This window comes from Phascolarctos cinereus, unplaced genomic scaffold (genome assembly GCF_003287225.1).
Source record: "Phascolarctos cinereus isolate Bilbo 61053 unplaced genomic scaffold, phaCin_HiC Scaffold_4;HRSCAF=312, whole genome shotgun sequence".
Taxonomy (NCBI): domain Eukaryota; kingdom Metazoa; phylum Chordata; class Mammalia; order Diprotodontia; family Phascolarctidae; genus Phascolarctos; species Phascolarctos cinereus.
In genome coordinates, this window is record NW_027555847.1 from 691,216,181 (window position 1) to 691,239,738 (window position 23,558).

At 41.5% G+C, this 23,558-nt stretch overlaps 1 protein-coding gene across 1 annotated transcript in view; it reads right to left on the reverse strand.

Moving 5' to 3' along the window:
- Window positions 1-23,558, reverse strand: part of TMEM132C (transmembrane protein 132C) — a 534,075-nt gene that overhangs the window by 203,643 nt on the left and 306,874 nt on the right. The window contains exon 3 of the mRNA XM_021004376.1: window positions 15,948-16,094. Coding sequence (XP_020860035.1) covers window positions 15,948-16,094 — 147 coding nt within the window. The remainder of the gene's footprint in view (window positions 1-15,947; window positions 16,095-23,558) is intronic.

Below are 23,558 nucleotides of genomic sequence, written 5' to 3' on the forward strand. Positions count from 1 at the left end.
TTCCCTCAGCTGGGGACGTGCAGCTTGGAGAACACTTGGCTGTCTTCAGATATTTTAAGGGCTGTCATGTGGAAGAGCAATAGGGCCCATTGTGCTTGGCTCCAAAGGGCAGAAAACTTGGAGCAACCAGCATACATTACACGGAGACAGATTTCAGCTCTTTATAAGGGGAAACAAACAAAACAAATAAAAATCTTTTTAATAATGAAGAGCTGTTCAAAAGTGGGATGGATTTCTCCTTCTGGGAGGTTTTTAAGTGGAAACTGGAAAGCTTCTTGATGGGCATGGAACTAACAGGCTTGTAGCTCTAGGACTGTCTCCATATCTTTGCATTGATGGTCCATCCAATGCCATACCTCCTCACCTGAGCCATGTGGACTCTCCTTCTCCAAGACACAGCTCAAGTACCACTCTGTGAGGGAAACCTTTTCTGATCCCCTCAGCTGCTAATGTTCACCTTCTCCAATGACTTTGTATTGATTTGTCTTTATTTTCTACATGTACTTATAGATGTTCTTGTTTCTTCTGTTAGAATATAAAATCCTTTGGAGCAGGAATTCTTTCATTCATTTGCATCCCCAGACCTTGGCATATAGTAGATCTTTAATGGCAAACCACTCCAGTATTTTTGCCAAGAAAATCCCAAACAGCAAGAGGCGGGATTTGAACCTGAGTTCTTTAACCCTTAGGGTCCGTTCTCTTTTCTCTGTATCAAATTAAATACAAGTTGGATTAAACAGCCTTTGATGTCCCTTACAACTTTGAGACTCTGGGATTAGAGGATGCTGGTCCTTGATAGGATGCAGTCTAATGATTTATCCCTCACTAACATCAAATGACTCTTGTGCACAGGACTGAGGATGAACCGCTTCCTTCCTTTTCAATATATGATTCCCTAGAACTTTGCTAAAATTCTTCATCCTAAGCTGCTCAGATGAGGTTCATTATTCCAGAATTCTCCAAGTGCAAATAACTGGAGTATATTTATGTATATACAGTTTGCAAGTCAAACTGCCTAAATGAATACTAATAGGTATTTTATTCACTGTTTTCAGATTTGGGGAGGGAGAGGATGGGAGAATGCTCCATGTTTTATTGCCTGGCTAATTTATTCCTTTCCACCACAGGGTGAGTGACTATGGAAGGCTGAGCAGCTCTGCAGCAGTATGGTGCCCTCCTTCTGAACTCAGCTGGTTATAGGCTCCAGCAGATGTTTCTTTTTGGAGGAGAGCAAAAAATGGTCCCTGCACCATTGAGTACTCTCTCACGACATGCACTTCTGGGAAGAAAAATGAACAGCCACCCCCAAAAAGCAAACCAAAGACACCAAAATACCTCGCTCTGGGCTGTTAACAAGGAAAAGGCAAATTAACCTTCCCACCAATGAGTAAGATGGGGGTAAATTGGGAAGGAACAGAGGTACCTCTATGGCCCAGAGAAAGATTCCTGATTGATGAACAATTAATTCTGTAAGTTTATTAAAGCCAAAGGTAACATGAGCAAGAATGGTAGATGACCTTTGCAGAAAACATGGGTGATTCTATAGTACTCCTACCCAAATGCTTCAGACTGGCACAGAGAAAACAGATCAGCCTTACTGCCTGCAAGCTGCAGACATATTTCAAAGCATATGTCCTTAGAGGTAGAAGGAGCCTGAGAAATCACCTAACCCAGCCTTCGCAATTTGCCAATAAGAAAACAATGGCATTTCTCTACTGGCCCATAGAAACTTCTTCACCATAGAAGCTCATTCCACTCCTGGACTACCTCTCACAGTGAAAGCATTCTCTCCACCCCCTAGACCTCACTTTATGATTGGCTGGTTCCTAAAGTCAATCCAAAGTTTTCCTAAAGCCAATCCCAGGAAATCAGTATTGCCTGGCTGGTCCATTCAGTCAGCCAGCTGACCAGCAGTTGAGTGATGACTGCACCAGGCTCTGTGTACTGGAAGTATAAATACAAACAGAAAGAAAGACAGTTCCTGCACTCAAGGAACTTATATTCTAATAAAAAAAAAACCAACACATAAAAAGAAGCTGAAAAATAGGAGGTGAAGGAGGGAGCCACTGCGGGACCATGATAGAGCAAGTCCAGTGGAGATGAGCCTAGGGAGGGCTGAGGAGTCTTTGCCCTGGGCCTAAATTGGTGGTTCTAGGAGGAACCAATCATAAAGTGAGTCCTCACAGGCTGAGAGAGTAACTTTCAAGGTGAGAGGCAATCCAGGAGTGGAATAAGCTTCCAGGGTGAAGAGTTTTATAAGGAATGGGAGAGAAAGCTAGAGTATCAAATCCTTCTTCCGCTTCTTGCTCTCTGTGTGACCTTGGCCAAGTTATTTAAACTCAGTTTCCCCACCTGTAAAATTAGGAAATTAGACAAGATCTTCAAGGTCCCTTCCAGTTCTAAAAATAAAAAAAAAATCTATGCATTAATACCACTTGAGACCGAGTCAGTCTCTTGGTGCAGACATATATTATACAGACCAAATACAATTACTAGAAGAAAGCAGGACTCCAGTCAGTCTGGTAGAGACAGTCTTATTGGTCACATATAGACTCATAAAAACCCTTCTGCTCCCAGAAACAACAACGTGTATGGGGACATATTATAGAGGACAGATACCCTGGGAGGGCTCATCATTGTAGATTTCTGTTCCCATCTTGGATTCAGTGGCATTTCTATTGCTTTGCAGATATTGTTTAGTAAATGTTTTTTCATTCATCTGACAAAGTAAAAAGAAAAATATCCTGAATTCAACTTTATTTTTAGGTACATGTTGAGTTCTTGTTTGGTACTGAAGGAATAAGCCATCTCAAATTTTCTTCCTGAACGTTGGATGCTACGTGGTCCTTTGGCTCCATCAATTCCTACCCTATGTGATATTTTTTTGTTTATTTGTTTCATCCTTGAAACTCAAGTAGAACGCAAGCTCCATGAGGGCAGGGATCGTCACTTTAAAATTCTTTGTACCCTCTGTCTGGTAATGGGCTTTGCATGGTGGGTGCTAACTGAATGCTGAGCTGTATTGCTGTACCTTTACACAGACTTTCCCTATGCCTAGAACATTCTCTCTCTTCACTTCTGCCTCTTGCCACTGCTCCTTCCTTTCAAAGTCCAGCTTACGGCCATCTCCACCTACTAAAGATCTTTTCTGAGCCTCCTAGTTTCTACTGTGTCTCCAAGTTACTTTGTATCTAGATAGAGCCCTGGATTTGCATCCAGGAAGACCTGAGTTCAAATTCGGGCTTTGATATATACTGGGCAAATCTCCTCACCTCTAGAAGCCTCACTTTCCTCATATGTAAAATAGGAATAATGATAATACCTACCTCACCAGGTTGCTCTGAGGTTCAGAGGAGATGACACATGTAAAGTGCTGTATCAGCAATAGCTATTATTTTTATTGTTGTTATTCATTTAGACATGCTCAAGTTTTTCCATTCTGTATAATGGAAGCTTTTTGATGGAAGCGACTGTGTGGTTTGGGGTGTTGTTTCCTGAATAGCTATCCACGGTGCTTAATGAATGCTTGTCCATTGATTTAATGATGCCATGAGGTTGATAGAACACGAGCCTGGAGTTTTTGTCTTTGCTAGTCAGAAGGGATGGATGGATAGAGTCTACCTCCACAGTCATTTGTTCAGCTGCCTATGACCAAAGGCACACGTTTTCAAGGGGGCTGGTTGGGGTTAGGGTGGAAACTTGGGATTGAAGAGCAAAGCCAAGCCACCTGGGACAAACAAATATCTAACTCGTGCCTTCGGCCTCTGAAGGCAACTCTCATCTCTCCCACAAACTCTCTCTGGTCTCTCTAAATAGTTCCCCATTAACCTGAAAAAGTCAACACAGTTTCCAAAAATGTCTCATTCCCTGAGCCAGTCCAGAAGGGGGAGGAATCTTGAGCATGAAGGTCCAAGGTTCAGAGTCAGAGGGTTCCAGCCTCCTCCAGAGTAAGTGACCCTTCAAAACGAAGACAAGTTAGCAAAAACACTTCGGATGTCACAGATGGACAACCTGATCACCTGCAGTGGGATAGGAACCATCTCCCAGCAGTAAAATAGGACTCCAGGGTACCCAACATCTGGAGTATGAGTGGTAACAGCTGGAAACCAAAGAGACACTAGATTAAACAGGGGAGAATGGGGGGGCAGAAGGGAGCAGCAGCAGTTTCTACGCTTCACTGTTCTGAGCAAAGCAACCTTTCTGACGTTCTTCCTTAATTGTTCCCTGCCTGCAGAATGGAGGAAATGCCAAGGTTTGATAGGGGAGGGGGAACATTGGGAATTGAAGGAAGGAAGACAGAGGGGAAAGTAGAGGAAGTTCCCCGAGCCACACAAGCTGGAAGAACTACAAAGTGTGTTCCTGTTTAACACATGCCGCTCACACACTTTGCTTCCCCTCCTGCAGCCACAGAGGCATTTTGTTTCATGCCTGAATCACTTACAGTCATATGGCACTGATGGAGGGAGGATCTGGGCAGAATGTTAATTGTTATGTTTGTCTTACATCCTGTTAATATAAAGTACAATCCTCTATGTTGTTAGCTCATTTTGCATGACTGTTGAGATGCTCATTCTGTTGAAAAATTAATCTGAGGGACCAAATATTAAATGTGACACAGTCCGGGCTGCATGCATACCAGATGCAAGCTGTGTTTCTGGGTTTGAGGGGCTTATCAGACAGATGGTTGTAGGACCATAAGCCCACAGGCCTCTCCAAGGTTTAGGGCCGTGGGGATCAAGTGTGACATCTAAGCAGCTTTTCTGTCTGACGGTTTTCCTAACAAGCACCTCCATCCCTAATCTAGACACTGTGTTTAAAGGATGCAATTCCAGGAGGTAGTAAAGCCAGGGTCCCTTATCTTGTTGAGCAATTCATTAATTCACCATCTTTCCCTGCCCAGTGCTCATTTACAAAGCGGAACAAATATATTCACAAACTAGAATACAAAAATCTCCCTTGCCTGCCCTTCCCTTCCCTCTTCTGTCTTTCCTTTCCCTTTCCTTCCCTTTCCTTAAATACTCTTCTTTTCCTTTTCTATCTTTTCTTTTCTTTTCTTTTCTTTTTTTCCAATTCAGGCAACTGTATCATAGTGGATAGAAAGCTGGCCTCAGAGTCTGGGCAAGTCACTTATCTTCTCAGTGATCTGGGCTACTCTCTAAGAGTATACATTTCATATATGGTGCCAACCTGCAGCAGTAAAGGGAGTTTCCTCTTTCAAGGGTTCCCTATATCAATTAAATAGCCCCTACTAAATAATCACCCATAGCCAGGGAAACAGGGAAAAGTCTCTTGCTGAAGGTAATGTTTGAGCTGGGTCTCTAAGGATTCTGGGAGGTTGTGTAGGGGAATGGTCCAGGCATGGGGTAGGGAGCATGGGGGAGGGAACACAAGGAAGGGGCAGTCGGTTCATGTGAAAACAGTAAGGAGGTCAATATAGCTGGACCAGAGTCTATGGAGGGAAGTGATGTGTAAGGAGACTAGAAAGCCAGGAAGGACAGGTGGTAAAGATCTTTAAATGCCAAATAAGGAGCTTTAATTTGGTCCTGGAGGTAATAAGGAGCCACCAGAAAGCAAGACATTCTGTGAGGCCAATGAAAGAAATTAATCTCTTTCTACCTCTTCAAAAGCTGTCTGGGTACCAAGTACCATCAAGAGCAGGGCTCCTTTTAAGCAGCCATGATACAGAATCTTTGTTGCTGTTCAGTGGTTTCAGTACTGTCTGACTCTTATTTGGGGTTTTCTTGGAAAAAAGGTCCTGGGTTGATTTGCCATTTCCAGCTCATTTTAAAGGTGAGGAAATGGAGGCAAACAGGGTTACGTGACTTGCCCAGGGTCATTCATCTAGTAAGTGTCTGAGGCCAGGTTTGAACTCAAGAAGTTGATTCTTCCCAATTACAGGCCTGACACTCTATCCACTGTACCACCTAGATGTACCTAGATGCCATCTAGAATCTAGGTAAGTGCAAATATGAGGACTGGATGTCATAATGTCTTGAGGTTATAAAAGCATTACAAATATGGCCTGTTTTTAAGAAAACAACACTTAGAACAAAAACTCCAAACTTAAGGCCTGCACAAACCAAGGATTTTTATAGAGCTAGAAGGAACCTTAGAGGATCATTTCACTATACAGATGGGAAAGCAGACCCAGACAGGCTGTGATTTGCCCAATACAGGTTATGTAGCAGGAGCAGGATATGAACGCAGATTCTCTGCCTCGAAATAGAGATCTCTTGCTAACACACCTGTCTCCACTAGTTATTTATCTCCCTGCCATCTCCATACCCTATTGGCCAAACTCTAATTTTCACTTTCACTCCCCTGGGACCCCGAGGATCTGACTGATGGGTATTTATCATGTTTTTCCTGAACCGAGAACCACCACGCCATCTCCTGGCCATCTCTGTGACATGCAGCACGCTGCAGGTACCTTTCCTTCTTAAGCCCATCCTTCCCTCCCAGCTCCTCTCTTGCCATCTTTCAACATCTAGCTCTGGGAACCCTCTCATTCCTGAAAAAGAGGAATCGATTAATTGCTCTGTGACTACAATCACCATTTCAGGGACTTCCCTCTCCTTCTCTACTGTGGGTAAAGACTGATTAGGGAAGACTATAGTCTACTAGAGTCTTATATAGGGGTATTCCTATTCTATTATATGTATTATCTTCAGTTATAAAGTAAAATCTTTGAAGGCATGGGTTATCTAGAGTGCTTGTATTTGTATCCCCAAATAGTAAAAGGCTTCCAAAAGTGTTCCATCCATCCATCCATCCATCCATAAGGACTCCACACATTAATAGTTTCTTAATTAACAATGAGAGCTAACATTTATAAGGAGAAGTTTGGGAAGGGCTTCGCATAGATTATCTAATTTGATGTTTTCATTCACAGTACACACAACTTTTCTGATGGAAACCCCAGAGGCTGGCTCCCAAAGTACTCCTCACTCCACTCTCCATCTGCAGCTCTGCTGGGTTTCAATGCCATGGAACAAGATGCCCCTCCTAGAACGAGATGATCGCTTCTAATCTCATTACCATGCTGCTTTAAATTAAGCCTTGGATACTCAACACCTTTCTGCCTCCCCCTCAGCCTCCTCTCCCCTTTGATGGGAAGGCAGGAGGGTGAAACAGTTAACTCCTCCCAAAACCTTCCTTTACAGAGGGCAGGATTTGAACTCATTCCACTTTCCATCTAAAGTTCTGCTTGGTTTTAACTCAGTTTCATTTTGTGTGTTGTCTTCCCTCATTAGATTGTTGTTGTGAGGACTGTGACATCAGGGACATGATGACATGACTTGCAATTGACTTTGATTTAAGAGAGAGAGGGCTATACAAAGTCACCAGCCTCACTTTATCCTCCACAGCCATCTGGGTTCAGTGTTCAGATATGAATCAGGACAACTGGAGATGGCAGCTCAGGATGCAATGGGAGACCCTGACCCTTTTAAGCTATGGTCTTTTCAGGTTCTCACTTTGAGTGAGGCAACATCCATCCAGTGAATAGGCCTCTTTGAGAAGTGAGTCAAGGGATGGCCCCTTTAATAAAAAAAAAAAAGCAAACTGTGAGGGGAAGGTCTCAAGGTTGCTGGACAAAAGAGAAACAGTTATGATTTACATTTGCATTCACTCTGAACCTGGAGGGCCCAAAAAATAACTGTTAAATGGTGCTTGGGCAGAGACCTATTGTCCAATCTATGAGCTCCGAGTGAATTATGGTTAAGGCTTATTAGTTTCTGGAGGGCAGGAACGGTCTTGTTCTCCCCTCCCCGCCCCATCCCCAGGACTTAGCACAGTGCCTGGCACATAGTAGACACTTAATGAATGTTTATCGAATGTATTATATTGATATAAATGTTTTATCTACTTTGTGAAAGATCCCTCTTTTGACACTAGGCAGAGACAGATATTTGAAAAAAGCTATGGGTCATAGTGGACAGTGTAATGGCCTTCAAGTTAGGATAATAATAATAGTAATAGTAATAATAACTAGCATTTACACAGTGTTTTAAAGTTTACAAAGAATTTTACAAATATCATCTCATTTTTATATTTACAACAACCCTGGGATATAGTTACTATTATCATCCTCTGTCCTCATTTTACAGGTGAGGAAATTGAGACAGACAAGAGGTTAAATGACTTGCCCAAAGTCACACAAGTAATAACTCTCTGAAGTAGGATTTGAACTCATGTCTTCCTGACTCCAAGTCCAGCATTCTTTCTACTGCGCCACCTATTATCCAGGTCTCCAGGCTGTTGGAACAGGAAAAAGAGCCAAGGATAATGCAGGCATCATAACTGCATCCAATGGATGATGAGTATCCAGCCTATTATGGCGCATCTTTGCTTGGATTTGGCCAACTTCCTACTCAGTGTGAAATCTACACTTTCTCTAGTACAAAACAGGGTTTCCTAGAAATAGAGTAGAGAGTTGCCCACAAAAGTAATTTGAGAGGAACTGGATTTATCTTCCACATCCATCTGCCCTAGCATATGTAATTCCAATCATCGGAGTCCCCATTTAGGTTAGGCTATTATCACAGGATCAGAGTAGGGATGGACATCCAGTCTCAGGGATACTTCCACAATCCCCCGATCTGGTAATCGTGGCTTCGGGCCCACCACTGACCAAGGAGGCATGATCTACTTTGTTGCTACCCTGTGTGGTTCCCCCTTTCACAGATCTAACAAGATGTGAGGCTGCCAGTTTTTGCTGGGGCTTCAAGCAGACTCTTGAAGGGGTGTTAAGTGCTCGTCCCTCCTTTAGCAACGGGGAAGACAGAAAGGAGAGGAAATAAAAAATCCGACCCCTTCCCCGATTACAAGTATATCTAGATTCTCCCATCCTTGGAACAAAACGAACCAAATTTCCCTTGACCCTGCTATCACCGTAAGCTGGTTTCCTATATGTTAGTCTTCCATTCACAGTTAAACTCGTAGAGAAAAACAAACAGAAACCTAATGAAACCCCCAAAAGGTTGTGTAAACTTGTTCCCTCCACTCAGTCTGGCTTTCTAACTCCCCCCCCATTTTGCAGAGATTGCTCTATCTGAATTACCAGTAATCCTCTTCTCCAACAGCCTTTTCTCTACACGACCATCACTGTCCCCATTACTTAGTTCTCTTTCTTCCTATATGACAATTCCTTCTCAGTCTCTTTTGTTGAAGATGTGCATGCCACATGTCCTGCCCTCAAGCCATAAGTGGAACCTGGGGCCCTGTCCTGGGACCTAAGAAGGCTCTTCTCTCTATAAACTATCTTGGTGATCTCACTCATTTCTAAGAGTTCAATTATCTTTATGAAAATCTACATATTCAGCCTTCCTCACTCTTTTAAAATCCTGTCCTATAGGAAATGTCCAAAATAGGACTCATTATATTTTCCCGAGACCCATTCTTCTTCCTAACTTCCCTGTTCTTGCAACCGTCTTTCTAGTCATCCACCTTTGCAGCCTGGGTGTAATCTTCAATTTTCCCTCCTCAATCATCCCTTTTATCCAACCAGTTGACAAATCCTGCCAGTTATACCTGCAAAACATTTCTCACATCTGTTCTCTTCTCTCCATTCCCACCACTGTCATTCAAATTCAAAACCCCATACTTTTCACCTAGGCTACTACAACAACCTAATGGGTCTCCCCACATCCAGCCTTTGTCTTCTCTAATACAACCTCTGCACAGTTGCTGAACTATAATCCTTACAGCACAGATCTGACTGCATCACCCCTCTCATCAAGAAGCTTCAGTGGCTCCCTATTAATGCCAAGGTAAAAAACACACTCCTCTGCTTGGCACTCAAAACCCTTAACAATGTTGTTTCAAATTATCTTTCCAGGTTATTTTCCAATTCACACTCTATGTTCTAGCCAAAAACATTTAGTTCAGTTCTCCTATATATGACATTCCATCTCTTGAGGTGCATGGGATGTCCACCATGCATGGAATTCTCCCTCTTCATCTCAGCCTCTTAGAATCCCTAGCTGGCTTCCAGACTCAGCTCAAGTACCTCCTAAATGAAATTTGTGGACCCCTTCTCTCTCCCATTTCTCTACAATGGAATATAAATTCCATAAGTGATTAATAATTGCTTGTTGGATTGGTTTTAAAGTTGGCAAGGCACCTTATATAAGTTATCTTATTTATATCTCCCAACAACCATGCTAGGCAGATACTATAGTATAATCATCCCTATTTTACAAGTGGGGAAACTGAGACTTAAAAGATTAAGTAACTTGTCCATGCTCACACATCTAGCAAATATCTGGTGGGTTTTAGACCCCAGGTTTCCCTGACTCCAAGACAAGCGTGTCATCCACACTACCATATAGCTCGTATCTTATCTAGGATTTTAATTTAGAATTCAGAAGAGTCTGAAATATTGAGCTTTATGATGGAGAGATTTTGATGGAGGTGGATGAGGAGTAGTTGAGTAGTAGTAGTAGTAGTAGTAGTAATAGTAGTAGTAGTAGTAGTAGTAGTAGTAGTAGTAGTAGTAGTAGTAGTAGTAGTATCATCATTTATATAACACCTTTAGGTTTGCAAAACACTTCATATATGTTATCTCATTTGATCTGTACAACAACCCTTGGAAGAAGGTGATCATACTATCCCCATTTTATAGGAAAAGAAAACTGAGGCACAGAACACTCACAAAATTAATATGCCTGAGGCTGGATTCATACTTATGTCTTCTGATCCCAAGTCCCATTCTCTATTCACTCTGCCACAGAGCTACCTAGAAGTGAGGAATGGTTCTGAGCATTTCAGTCTAATTCAACAAAGATTTATTAAGTACCTATTGCCTGTCAGACACCATAGTAGGTATCAGGAATTCTCATTAGATCTTCACAGACCTGTACGGTGGGAATTAATGCCTCCTAGGCAGTATAATGAATAGAGCACTGGGCCTAGAGTTAGGAAGACCTGAGTTTAAATCCAGCCTCATTTACTAGCTGTGTGACCGTGGGTAAGTCATTCAATCGTTGCCTGCCTTAGTCTCCTCAACTGTAAAATGGACATAATAATAGCACCTGCTCCCCCCAGTTGTTGTCAAGATCAAATGAAATAATATTTGTAAAGTATTTAGCACAGTGCCTGTCACATAGTAGGCACTTAATAAATATTTGCTTCTTCCCTTTTCCTTCACCATTTTAAAAGTGAAGAAAATAAGTCTCACACAGACCAAGGTACTTGCTCAGTCAGGGGCAGGATTCAAGCAAATCTAAGGCTACTTTGACTCTAATGGCAGAGAGCTTTCCACTAGAGGCTACAAAGACAACAAATGTCTGTGTCCTCATGGAGCTTCTATTCTTTATGTAGTGGGGGGGGATTTTTTTTTAAACAAATGAGTCATGGATAATGAGACTTTCTCTTTCCTTTCCACCTTCATAAGCACTAATTCTGTCATCTGGTCCCTTATCAGGAACATACACAACTTTATCCCTCTGGGTCTCGGTTTCTTCAACTGTAAAATTCAGGGGTTGGACTAGTCCAAATGGTCTTAATCTGTGCAACCTGGACCCCTTTGGCAGTCTGGTAAAGCCTGTGGGTCCCTTCTCAGAATCCTTTTTAAAATTTAATTTAATTTATTTTTTTTTAGCTTTTAACCAAAAGAAGTTAACTTAATAACATGGGAAGAGTATTCAGCTGTGTATTCACATAGACACAGCCTCTTTGGTTTCCATAAGGAGACACACCAGGGCAGGGGGAGGGTGCATTGGAACATACATAGTACACAGCAGCATGGTGCCCATAAAGCCAAGGAAGTTACCACTCATCCTGAGTTAGGCTTCCACACTTAGACAACCAAGGAGTTTATGCTAACAATTGAAGCTTTAGTCTCCTGGACCATTCACTCATGGTCATGATTTTTATTTCTCTTCCCAAACCATTTTGGTCTCTACCTCAACCCTCAGTGACTAGAGAGCTATACATCTTCCCAATGTTCCAATCTCCAGTCTGGAATCTGGTCTGTCTTATTCCCCATGCTGTTTATTTACCATAGGAGGGAAAAAGACATAGAAAAGAGAAAGAAAGAAAGAGCATTTATCAAGTATCTATTCTGTGCCAGGCACTGTGCTAAACTCTTCACAAATATTTCATCCTCATGATTTGAGAAGGAACCCATTTGTTAAAAATGAATCATGTTTACATTTTTTTTAAAACTTTAAATTCTTCATTTTTGGCATGAGCTGCTCTGCTAGGTTTTGAAAACTCAAACGCCATGTCCCCATACCAGGTAGCCTCTGGTACCTCTCTCTTTCCCTATTTTATAGTTTCCTTTTGTGTGTTGTCTTCCCTTATTAGAGTGTAACCTAGCATTTAACAGTGCCTAGCACATAGTAGGTGCTTAACATAAATTTATAGGCTACTGACTACTAAATAATTGAAGGAAAGACAAAATTTCAATTAGATTAATGAAAATAAAGATGTAAAATTTTCCCCATCCAAGTTCATACCTAGATCCCCTGAAATTTACCAATGGATCTTGGACTCCAGGTTAAGAACCCCCAGACTATATCATCTAAATCTATCAGCTCTCAAGCTATCATCTTAAGAAGCTCAAACACTTTTCATACTAGTTAGAGGTTTAGACCCACATTCTAGTGCCATAGAACATTAAACATCCTGATCATCGAGATCATTAATGTCAATCATCAATGTCTCTAAGAGAGTGTTAGTGTCTTCAAATCTGACACAGGGCCCCAGAAACCTCCTCATCCCCCACTGCCAATAACATCGAACTTGAGTATGAAGCTCCTCTGAGCAAACAAAGAGAACCACATAATGATTTCAGCATTAAGGACTATGATTCTTAGGCAGATTTGATTAATGTAATGGCATCCATGACTTCTGCACCGAAAGGGAACAGCCACAGGAAAATTCCCTTCAGGATGCTCACTCAGGACCCACTGTGTCACAACCTCACATTGACATGACTGAAGGGGCCTCTAGAAAATTTCCCATGGGATACTTCAGGGTCTGCTCCTTGCAATCCTTAATTTTCTCTCCCTCTCAATCCTGACCTACTACCTAAAGGAAAGACTGTTTACATACACAAATTCAATCTGTGCTAATTAACACATTCACTTTTATTTCCATAATCAGGCTAAAATTTTTGTGGGCTAATTAGACTTTATGCAAATTGGATTAAGGCAATTTAATTGGGGTTTTGATAACCTGACTGTTGTAGTCCATGGATATAAATACAGGCAGCCTTGCTTACAACTTACTTCTTGAACCCCATTTCACTTTCAAGGTGTTATTTTTTTAAAGCAACTTCCACCATTCCTTTCTTTTCCATCACGCTTTCCCTCCCTGCAAAACTGTAAAAATTCTGCTCAGTGCAATGGTATCTACTTTTGATGGATTGAATCAGTAAGCTGGTCAGGATACCAGATGTTTTTGCTTTTTAATAAAAATCTGGTTTACAGCTGGCTTCTTTTCCATATAAGGAAGTATGGTTTAATGGAGAGGACACAGGATTTATAGTGAAAAGACCCAATTTGAGGTCTTTGCATAGCCACTTATTAACTATGGGCTCTTAAGCAAATTGTTGCTTCACTTTTCTGGGACTCAGTTCCCTTTTTTGTATGAGGGGGTTGCATCAGCTGATTTTGAACTCCAAATTCCGTGATGCTGTGAATCTATGATTCTGGGACTTGGTCTTGGAGTCAGAAGATCTGAGTTCCAATTCCAGCTCTGCTGCTTTGTGCCTGTGTGGTCTTGGGCAGAGAGCTTAACCTTGGTCTTCAGTGTCTTCATCTGTAAAATGGGTAGGGTGGAACTAAATAATCTCTACAGTCTCTTACATTTCTATATTTAATCATTCCTTCAACAAGCATTTATTAAACACCTGGTATGTTCCAGGGAGTCGGTTGGGGGGAAGGGATTCAAAGACAAAAATGAGACCATCCCAGGTTTTAATGAACTTACAGTCTCTTGAGGAAAAATAACATGTACGCTGATTAGTAAATGCCAGATATATACCAAATAAATAGGCAGCTAGGTGGCACAGAAGATAGAGTGCTAAGATTGGACTCAGGAAAACCTGAGTTCAAATCTGGTCTCAGACATTTACTAGCTTTCTTTCACTGGGCAAGTCATTTAACTCTATTTGCCTCAGTTTCCTCATCTGTAAAATGACCTAGAGAAGGAAATGGCCAATCACTCCAGCATCATTGCCAAGAAATCCCCAAATGGGGTCATAAAGAGTTGGATGCAACTGAAATAACTGAACAACAACATAAATATGAAATAATTTCAGAATTAGTATAAGCTTTGGTAAAGGGCACTATATTAAAGTATGTGCGCTCAATAGAGCATGGTTTTTTCCACAGTTGCCTAGAAACATAAACTTACATACACAATGTCATAATTTCTTCAGTTACTTGACTCCATCCCTTCTCTACTATAAGATGGTTATACAGCAAGATTGAAGGATAACTCAACCACAGCCCTGTATATTCTACTGGTACCCATGAAATGTTAAGAGGAAGGCTCATAGCACATTCAGTGCCCTCCCCATTCCCAGGAAAACATGGATAAGAGCAACATAGGATGAGAAGGCAGGGATGAGTTTCAAATTTACTCCAATCCATAGTATACCCACATCAAGATCACAGATCCCTTCAGAACTTTGCCTAAGGATTCAAGATCTTTTTTTTTTTCTTTCTCCCTTGTAAAAGACATCAGTGGTGATTTAGGAAAACAAATGAGTTATGACATACTTGAAAGGAAATTGGGTCAAAGTGTGCATTGCAAACATGGAGCATTAGGAAGAAAAGAAAAAGCTCAGCAAATGAGATGGAACATCCTTAATACTGCCTCCTCCTTCTGAAGCCCAAACCAACTGGTTTTATCATCAGAAAGTAAGCTGCCCTGTTAGAGATCACCAGATGGTCCTGTAGTTACCATAAGTGCCTCCAGATTTGCAGGCTGTGAGTTTAATAGCTCTGCTAAGCAGTGGTTAATAGAAGTCCTAAGTCAAGCCTTTTAGAGAAGAGGATAGAATCATCAGAATAAATGAATGTAATGTGCTGAGAATATTTGGTTTCTTGTTACAGCAAGCTTTCTGGGCCATGTGGGTTCAGATTCTGGGGTTCTCCCCTAAAGAAAATGTTTGGAGTTAGGATGGCATCATAGCTGCTAACAGTGGCAATAAGGTGGCCAAGAGGCAGCACAGTGTGATGGAAACAACATCAGGTTTGGAGTCAGGGGACTTGGATTCAAATCTCAGCTCTGCTACTTACTAGGTGTGTGACCTTGGCCAAGCCACTTCATTTAATTCTTTAGGTTTTTTTTTTCCTAATTTAAAATGAGTGATCTGGGCTGAATGACCTTGAAGATCCCTTCTAACTTTTTAAATCTACAATCCTATGAAGCATAATACCTTAACTGAGGTAGGGTAGGTTGATCCTTGCCTCCTTTCATACTAGGACTGGCACAAGGACATAGCCTCAAATATTTTTCAGGCTTCTTGCTCTGAACCACATCAATAGAATAACCCCCTTTTGGCCATGGTCAACAACCCATCCTAGACAAACACAGATTTATTATTGGAAGGGGCCTTGGAGCCATCAAGTCCTCTACCATTTGTTTTTAAAGGTGAGGGAACTGAGGCACAGTGGAATTAAGTGATTTGCTGAAGGTCATCATTCCATTATGTGTCTGAAGCAAGATTGAAACTCAGGTCTTCCTGACTCCACTACCATAGATAAGGGTTCAAAGACAAGAAAGCATCTTTTTTTTTTGGAAGGAAGTTTCTTAGGAGTTAACATTCTCTTAAGGGGAGGTATATATTGGAGTCCTCTTTCATTCCAACAATAAAGAATCAAAGAAGGTCATGGTGGGGGTGGGCATTTAAAGAGTCTCATCCCAAATGAACTAAAGGATTCTTGTCCCCCACCCCACTCCAGTAAACAATGTCTTCCCCCATTTCTTACCTGTTCCTAGAGCTGGACACTATTCGTTGGCAGATCACCGTGGTGGTTGAGTGTTTCCCACCATTTCCCATCTCCTGCTTGACATCCCATTGCCGAGGCTCACTTGTCTTGATGCTAAGAATGTTCACGCCTTTCTTCACCTTGGCCCTGTGGAGTCAGAGATTATAAAATGGGTATTAATGGCTCATCCAGAAACTTGGTCTTTCTACTCCAGGCACCCAAGCTCCATTGTCTAATGGTCAAGACTATTTTTTTCCTCCAGAACATGAGGATGGCTAGGGCTTATTTATATACCACTTTAAGGTTTGCAAGGTGTTTTATATGTGATCTTTCTAACACAGATGCCATAGTTATCTCAACTTTACAGATGAGGAAACTGAGGCTGAGTGAGCTGGCATGACTTGCTAAGAGCTGGGGTACAATTACAAGCAAGCAAGATGGTATATCCTTTTAGGGAGCTCCTGTCCTAATGAGGGAAGACAACAGATAAAGAGGAGAAGGTAAAGGTATGGGGGAGATGAGGCTGGGGAGGGAAGAGGGTACTTGCATAGGTGAATGGTAAAGAGATAGGGAAATATAGTGGAAGACCAGTCCCCTGCAAGATAAGGTAAAGTCTCACTTATCAGAGCCAGGAAACTCAGGGGACAAAATGGTTAGAGAACAGGGGTAAAATGTGGAGGTGGTAGTGAGCCAGGGTGTGTGTGGTCTTCATCCAGGATCAGAAAGAGGATGCTTCAGTTCCCCTGTATAAGAATCTGATCTCCCCCATCCTTCCCTCTGAACCTGGGAAAGTGGGAGAGGGACAGGAGAAGGAAACTAGAGCCTCAGAATGGGTCAAATGGTGACACCATCAATCAATATCTCTTACGTTTCTATCTATTTGGGCATCTCAGATATCAAGAAAAAACTGTCCCTTTACCTGAGCTTTGCCATTCTCCTTCTTTGCTGTCAGTTTCCTTCTCTGTAAGGAGAGATGGCTGGACTACAAAGCCCTTTGGATTCCTTTCATCCTGATAAGTTGAGGATGGTAAAGTACAGAGCATTCAGAAGAAAGAATCGCCTTGCCCTATGCAGATTCCCCAGACCAGGGCACAAACGTGAACTTTTCTAGGATGCTTACGATTCAAGAAAACACCTGGAGAATTCACGAGCCCATGACTCGCTTTCTTTGCAGCAAATTCCACATCAGCGTCCAGCCTGCTTACTAGAGTTCTGACTTATGTCACTCAGTCCATTAGCATTTACTAAGTGCTGTGCTGAGTGCTAGGGATACAAAAAGATAGGCCCTGCCCTCAAGGGGCTTACATTCTAATGTGGAAGTTAAGATGTAAAAAAGCCCAGGTACAGAATATACATACATACATACACACACATGCTCTGTATATATATATATTATATATATATATATATGTATGTATATATACACATACATATACTCTCTCTTTCCACATACTATATATATATGTATATATGTGGGTATATATATATATACTCTGTATATATACATACTGTACATATACATACATATACTCTGTACCTAGTTTTTAACATATTATATGTATAGTATATGTTTATATAGTATGTAGTATTGTATATAGGACGTGTATATACATAAGTATGTATGTGTATATGTACACACATATATACATAGATATATATTTACTCTGTACCTAATTTTAATATGTAGTGTATATTATTTATTTATCTATTATACTTTATAGTATATAGTACATAATATGTGCATAGATACATGTGTATATACAGTATATAAATACATACATAGATATATTTACATTTATAGTAGATGGATGGCAATCTGAAAAGGGATGGCATTAAAGCTAGAAAGACTGGGAATGGCCTCCTGCAGAAGGTGGGATTTGAGCTGAGTCTTAAAGAAAGCCAGAGAAATGAAGACAGAAATGAGTCAGGAGAACAAGGGCTCTGTCAACATGTTCCTTTAAACTGAACCCCACCACTAAGGAAAACTAGCACTGTGTACCTTTGGAAAATAAAATCCAAAGCAACATTCCCATCCTCACCTACGTCTTTGTACCCATTGCTATGTTGCTATCAATTGTACCAAATACTGAGTTGATCTCAACCTAGCTTGGGCAGGTTTCCCCTCCCTTGTCTGGGGAAGCACCTTAGGGAATGTTCTGGGTTTCCTTGAAATGGAGTTTGCCCCATTTGGATTTTGCTCAGGACTTCGATTTCCACTGAAGCTACAAATTGTTCTTTCCGCCTCACAGTTCAGATTAATAGGAGTATTCTTGTTGACTGAGGCAGGCATCTTATCCCAGTGTTGGCTGGGATAAGTAGTAGGAGCTACTAAAGTGGAATAAAAAGACTGGGGCCACAAGTCCATTGTGCTCATTTAGACTCCAGTTTAATGAGGGTGTTAGATTTTCATATCTACATTAAGGAAAAGTCATTTAGAGGGGGTAATGTTCCCAGGGAAAATTGGTTCTACGGAGGAAGGCTGAACTTGGCACTAGCAGTGGGGTGAGAACACTGGATTCCAGGCTTCCAAAATAAACACTCAACTTTATATTGTGGAAACATAATGTGCTTTGTGGGCGAGAGTTCTAATGATGGGGACAGTGGCTGCTACTTCCTGACACGGAGAAGCAGACAGACCAAAGCGGAAGAATAAGCCTACGTCGTCATAGGGGATGCAATGGCTATCAGTGCCCATCTCTGCGGCATGTACCTGCAGAAATGCCACTTAATGGAAGCTGGCCATCAAATCTCAGCCTTACACATATTTTTGAAAGCTTCCCATTAATTCTAGCCGCTTCTTGGCTTGTCTTCCATAATCTTGGCTGCCATCATACCCATGCCCTAGAGGCCCTAGAGGTGTAAATGCATTTACACGTCTCATTCTTTATACTTAGCATTCTTTCTAGTCTAAGAAATGTATTCTAGTCTTTAAACAAGGATTTATTTACCAAGACTAGATGATGGGTGTACAATGGCAAAAACAAAGCTATGCTCACTTGGGAGGGACTTATATTTACTGGGGGAGGAAGAGAAGGTTGATATACTAAACACAAAATATACATCAAGAAACTGTAGGGGGTATTAAGAAAGGTAGGAGATGGTACCTGAGTAAACTTTGAATCAAGGTAGGTAGATAAAAGAGACGGGGGTGGGGGCGGAGAAGAGAGGGAGAATATACAAGACATGGGGGGAGGGAGGCAAAGGCATTGAAGCAGGAGATCAAATGTGGTGTTTAAGAAATCGCAAGTTTGCTGGTTTGGTGAGAATGTTGAGTGTGTGAAAGACACTAATCCATGTATACAATCCTTCTTTCATAATACTTTGACCCTTAACAGAATTTCTTGAGAATAATCATGATAAGGGCAGGTAGGTGGTGCAGCAGATAGAGCACTAGGCCTGGAGTCAGGAAGATCTGAGTTGAAATCCAGCCTCAGACACTTACTAGCTGTGTGATCACTTCACCCTGTTTGCCTCAGTTTCCTCATCTCTAAAATGAGCTGGAGAAGGAAATGGCGAATCACTCTGGTATCTTTGCCAAGAAGACCTCAAATGGGGTCACGGAGAGTCAGAAATGCTGAAACAGCTGAACAACAGCAAACTCTAGAACAACAGATAGTAAAGAGCTTAGCATCGTGCCCGACACACAGTAGGTGCTTAATAGATGCTTGATTCTTTTCTTCTTTCTTTATTGCCATCCAACAAAAAACATACACCTTTGCTTTTAATGGTCCAAATATAGACCAGGTATTCCTGCAGTCATTTGTTGGATCAGTTCTCTTCATCTTGTCTTTCCAAATGGGTTGTAAACTTCTTGTAGAGGGGCATGAAGTAGATTTATACTTCTTTGTGCCCTGATTTGGCCCCACTAACTATCACAGCACGATGGCCACAGTAGCTGACCAATTCATTGAACATTTTTCTCCTTGTTGTTCTTGATGTGTGTGTGTGTGTGTGTGTGTGTGTGTGTGTGTGTGTGTGTGTGAGCGCATTAGAGAAAGGGAGGGAGAAAGAGATAGAGAGGCAGAGACAGTGACAGGCACAGACACACAGGCAGACAGTTGGTATTTGGGGTCCGGAGTTCACAAGAGGGATGAAAGCTGGATATGCAGACTGAGAATTCAAAAACTTTCTGCATAGAGAATGCATCCAGAAAGAGAAGGGAAAAAGAGAGACAGAGACACAGCTACAGAGACAAAGAGAGAGAGAAAGAGAGAGAGAGACAGACAGAGAGAGACAGACAGAGACAGACAGAGACAGACAGAGACAGAGAGAACTAGAGGAAAGTGGAGAGAGACGGAGAGAAAATTAGAGCGAGAGAGAGAGAGAGAGAGAGAGAGAGAGAGAGAGAGAGAGAAACACAATTATGAAGCACCTACTATATGTCAGACACCATGCTAAGTACTTTACAAATATTATTCCATCTCATCTCATCTGATTGTTATAACAACCTTGGGAGGTACAGTTCAAGAAATTCAAGCAGAGAGAGCTCATGTGACTTACCCAGGTTTACAGAGCTAGTGAATGTCTGAGCCTGGATTTGAAATCAGGTCTTCCTGACTACTGTGGGGCAGCTTGCTGGCTCAGGGAATTACGTCACCGGGCCTGGAGTCAGGAAGACCTTAGCTCAAATCCAGCTGCAGAGAGTTACTAGCTGTGTGTCCTTGGGCCAGTCACTTAACTTCTGTTTGCCTTAATCCACTGGAGAAGGAAATGGCGAACCATTCCAGTATCTTCACCCCTCCCCCCTCAAAAAAAAAAAACCCAACCAAAATAAAAAAAAACCAAACAAACCCTGTGGACTATATTGGTATGCTATGGTCTGCAGGCCCACAAAGAGCCAGACATGACAGAATAACAATAAACTTCTGGAGCTATAGGCCCAGTGTTCTATCCATAGCATCATCAAGCTGCTTAGTGAGAGACAGAAAAACAGAGACCTAGAGATAGAGATAGAGATTAAGATTTCAATGTGGAGGGAACTTCCAGAAAGAAATCCTCAGTGGATCTGAAGCTTATACAGTATTTCAGTGTTGGCTGGGGCCCCCATAAGGTTAAATAATTTGCCAAGGTTCACAAGGCCAGGAAGTCTCTAAGCCCAGGTCTCCCTGACACTGAGGGTGGCTCTCCATCTCAGGAGCATCACCCCCTTTCTTGTCTTTGAATATAATAATGTCAGCAAAGAATGTTGCAGAGAAAGCCCTGAATGTCATGGTGATGAATTCAAACAAACCAATATCGCTGTTACAGCCCCGCTAGGTGGGTAGGTGCCAAAGCTGGCGGATCCCTCCTTATTTATAACGCTACAATACATAATGTCTGTGTATACACAGACCATCTATGCTCTCCACCTGTACGGTACAAATGTTTACAATTAAACATTTATTCTCTCTCAGCATTTCACAACTTACAAGCAAAAGCCATTTCTGCCACATTCCAAAGATTGCCTGGCTCCGCTGTTTCACAAGTGATGATTAACGTCTTTAAGGAAAATCGATATTCAGCATGAGCTTTGTGTTCCAGCAGCCCAGGGTTCCCCTTTAGGCTTAGGAGGCGTCCTAACTATGGCGTCCTTGCAATTCCTGCTTCCTTTTCTCCCCTTCTGTCAGTTTCCTTGCTTCTAGAAGGCGTTAAGGGGTCCTGTTTTTGGTTAATGAAGGGGAGAATCATTTAGCAGCTAGCTGCAGACTGTTCGCTAGGTTACGCTAGGAAGGCGTGGTTTGGGTCCCTTTCTAAGTAAATAGTTATGGTAAGCCAAAAGTCATCCCAACTGGTTTTTATTTTGAAGTCAGATTGCTTCATGATCAAAGTGCCATTCTTAAACCCAGAGTCAGGAGAGATCTGCATTCAAATCCTGCCTTTTAACCACGTGCAGGTCACTGAACCACTGAAAACTTCAAATTCTTTGTCTCAGAAAAGATAGCAAGAACCACAGTAGCTGCTTTACGGGGTTATTGTAAGGGTCAAGTCAGGCAATATCTGTAAAGTTCTCTGCAAGCTTCTCTTCACTAGTGAATAGTTCACTAATAGTCAATTTGTCTTCATCTTAGGTGTGGTGGAAAGGATGATGGGTTTGGAACCAGAAAATAGCTAGTAGCTAGCATTTATATAGATAGTGTCTAAGGCAGAAATTTCCAAACTTATTTGGCCTACTGTCTCCTAAAAAAAAAATTACTTAGCACTCCCCTGGGAATCTATTTTCTTTAACCCTTTGAATTAAATTTATGTAATTTCAAAAAATATAATTTCTTAAATGACACATCTTAAATTTAATAATTTATTATAAATCTGTGGGGTTTTTCTTGCATTGAAATTTTGATGATACAATATCATGTCTTGTAGCTGTATAGTATCATATTGTAAACAAATTATTACATGCACATATTCCTGCCAAGGCATACTGAACTTCCCGACAATGCTCAACATGGTTGCCTGCCAACACCTGCCTAAGACCTGTTGGCAGACTTGACCACTGATTGGTTATAACTTGCATTTTGTGTGTTTATTGGAAAATAATGTAATCACTATGAGTTTAACTTTATTATACAACAGATGAAACATGTATGAATGGTTTTTCAAAATTTTCTTATCTTCTCTTATTTCCTTACGCTTCCATCTCCTCTTTATTTTTATTCGGTGCCCCTCAATTGCACTCGAGACTATTACCGTCCCCCTGGAACTTTCTAGTGCCCCTAGTGGGCAGTAACGCCCACTTTGTGAATCTATGGCAAAGGCTGTAAAATATTTTACTTACATTATATCATTTGATCCTCAAAAATGACCCTGGAGGTAGGTGCTAATTTTGTTTCCATTTTACAGTTGAAGAAACTGAGGCTGAAAAAGGTTAAATGAATTGCCAAGGTCAAAGAACTAATAAATGTCCAAGTCAGGATTTGAATTTGGGTCTTTTTGTATCCAAGTTAAGCACTCTGGTGCCTATATATCTATCAGCCATTTATTGGATGTGTGAACTTGGTTATGTCCTGTAAGCTTACTGAGATTCAGTTTCTCATTTGTAAAAATGTAGGGCATTTACAGTCATATTTGTTGTTGTTCAATGTTTTCAGTCACATCCAACTCTTCATGATCCCATTTGGGGTCTTCTTGGCAAAGATACTAGGGGTGACTTGCCATTTCATTTTACAACTCATTTTACAGATGAGAAAACTGAGGCCAAAAGAGTTAAGTGACTTGGCCAAGGGTCATACAGCTAGTAAATGTCTGAGGTTGGATTTGAACTCAGGACGATGAGTCTTCCTGACTCCAGGCCCAGCATTCTGTGCACTATGATGCCACCTAGCTGCCTTATAGCCAGAGGGCCTAGTTAAAATCCAATCTATCACTCATTACATGAGTGAGCTTGGTTACATCACTTAAGTTTTCTAGGCCTCAGTTTCTTCATTTGTAAAATGAATGGTTGGACTGTATAACTTCAGATCTAAGTCTGTAATCCCATGATTCAGGACCCATCACTGAAACTACCATATACCCATGAGAAAGATCCTAAGGAACAAGACGGGATGGACAGATTCAGTACTGATGAGGCCCCTTTAGCCAAGTATAAATTACAGGGTGAAGCATCACCTTGAGGCAGCTAGATGACACAGTACGCAG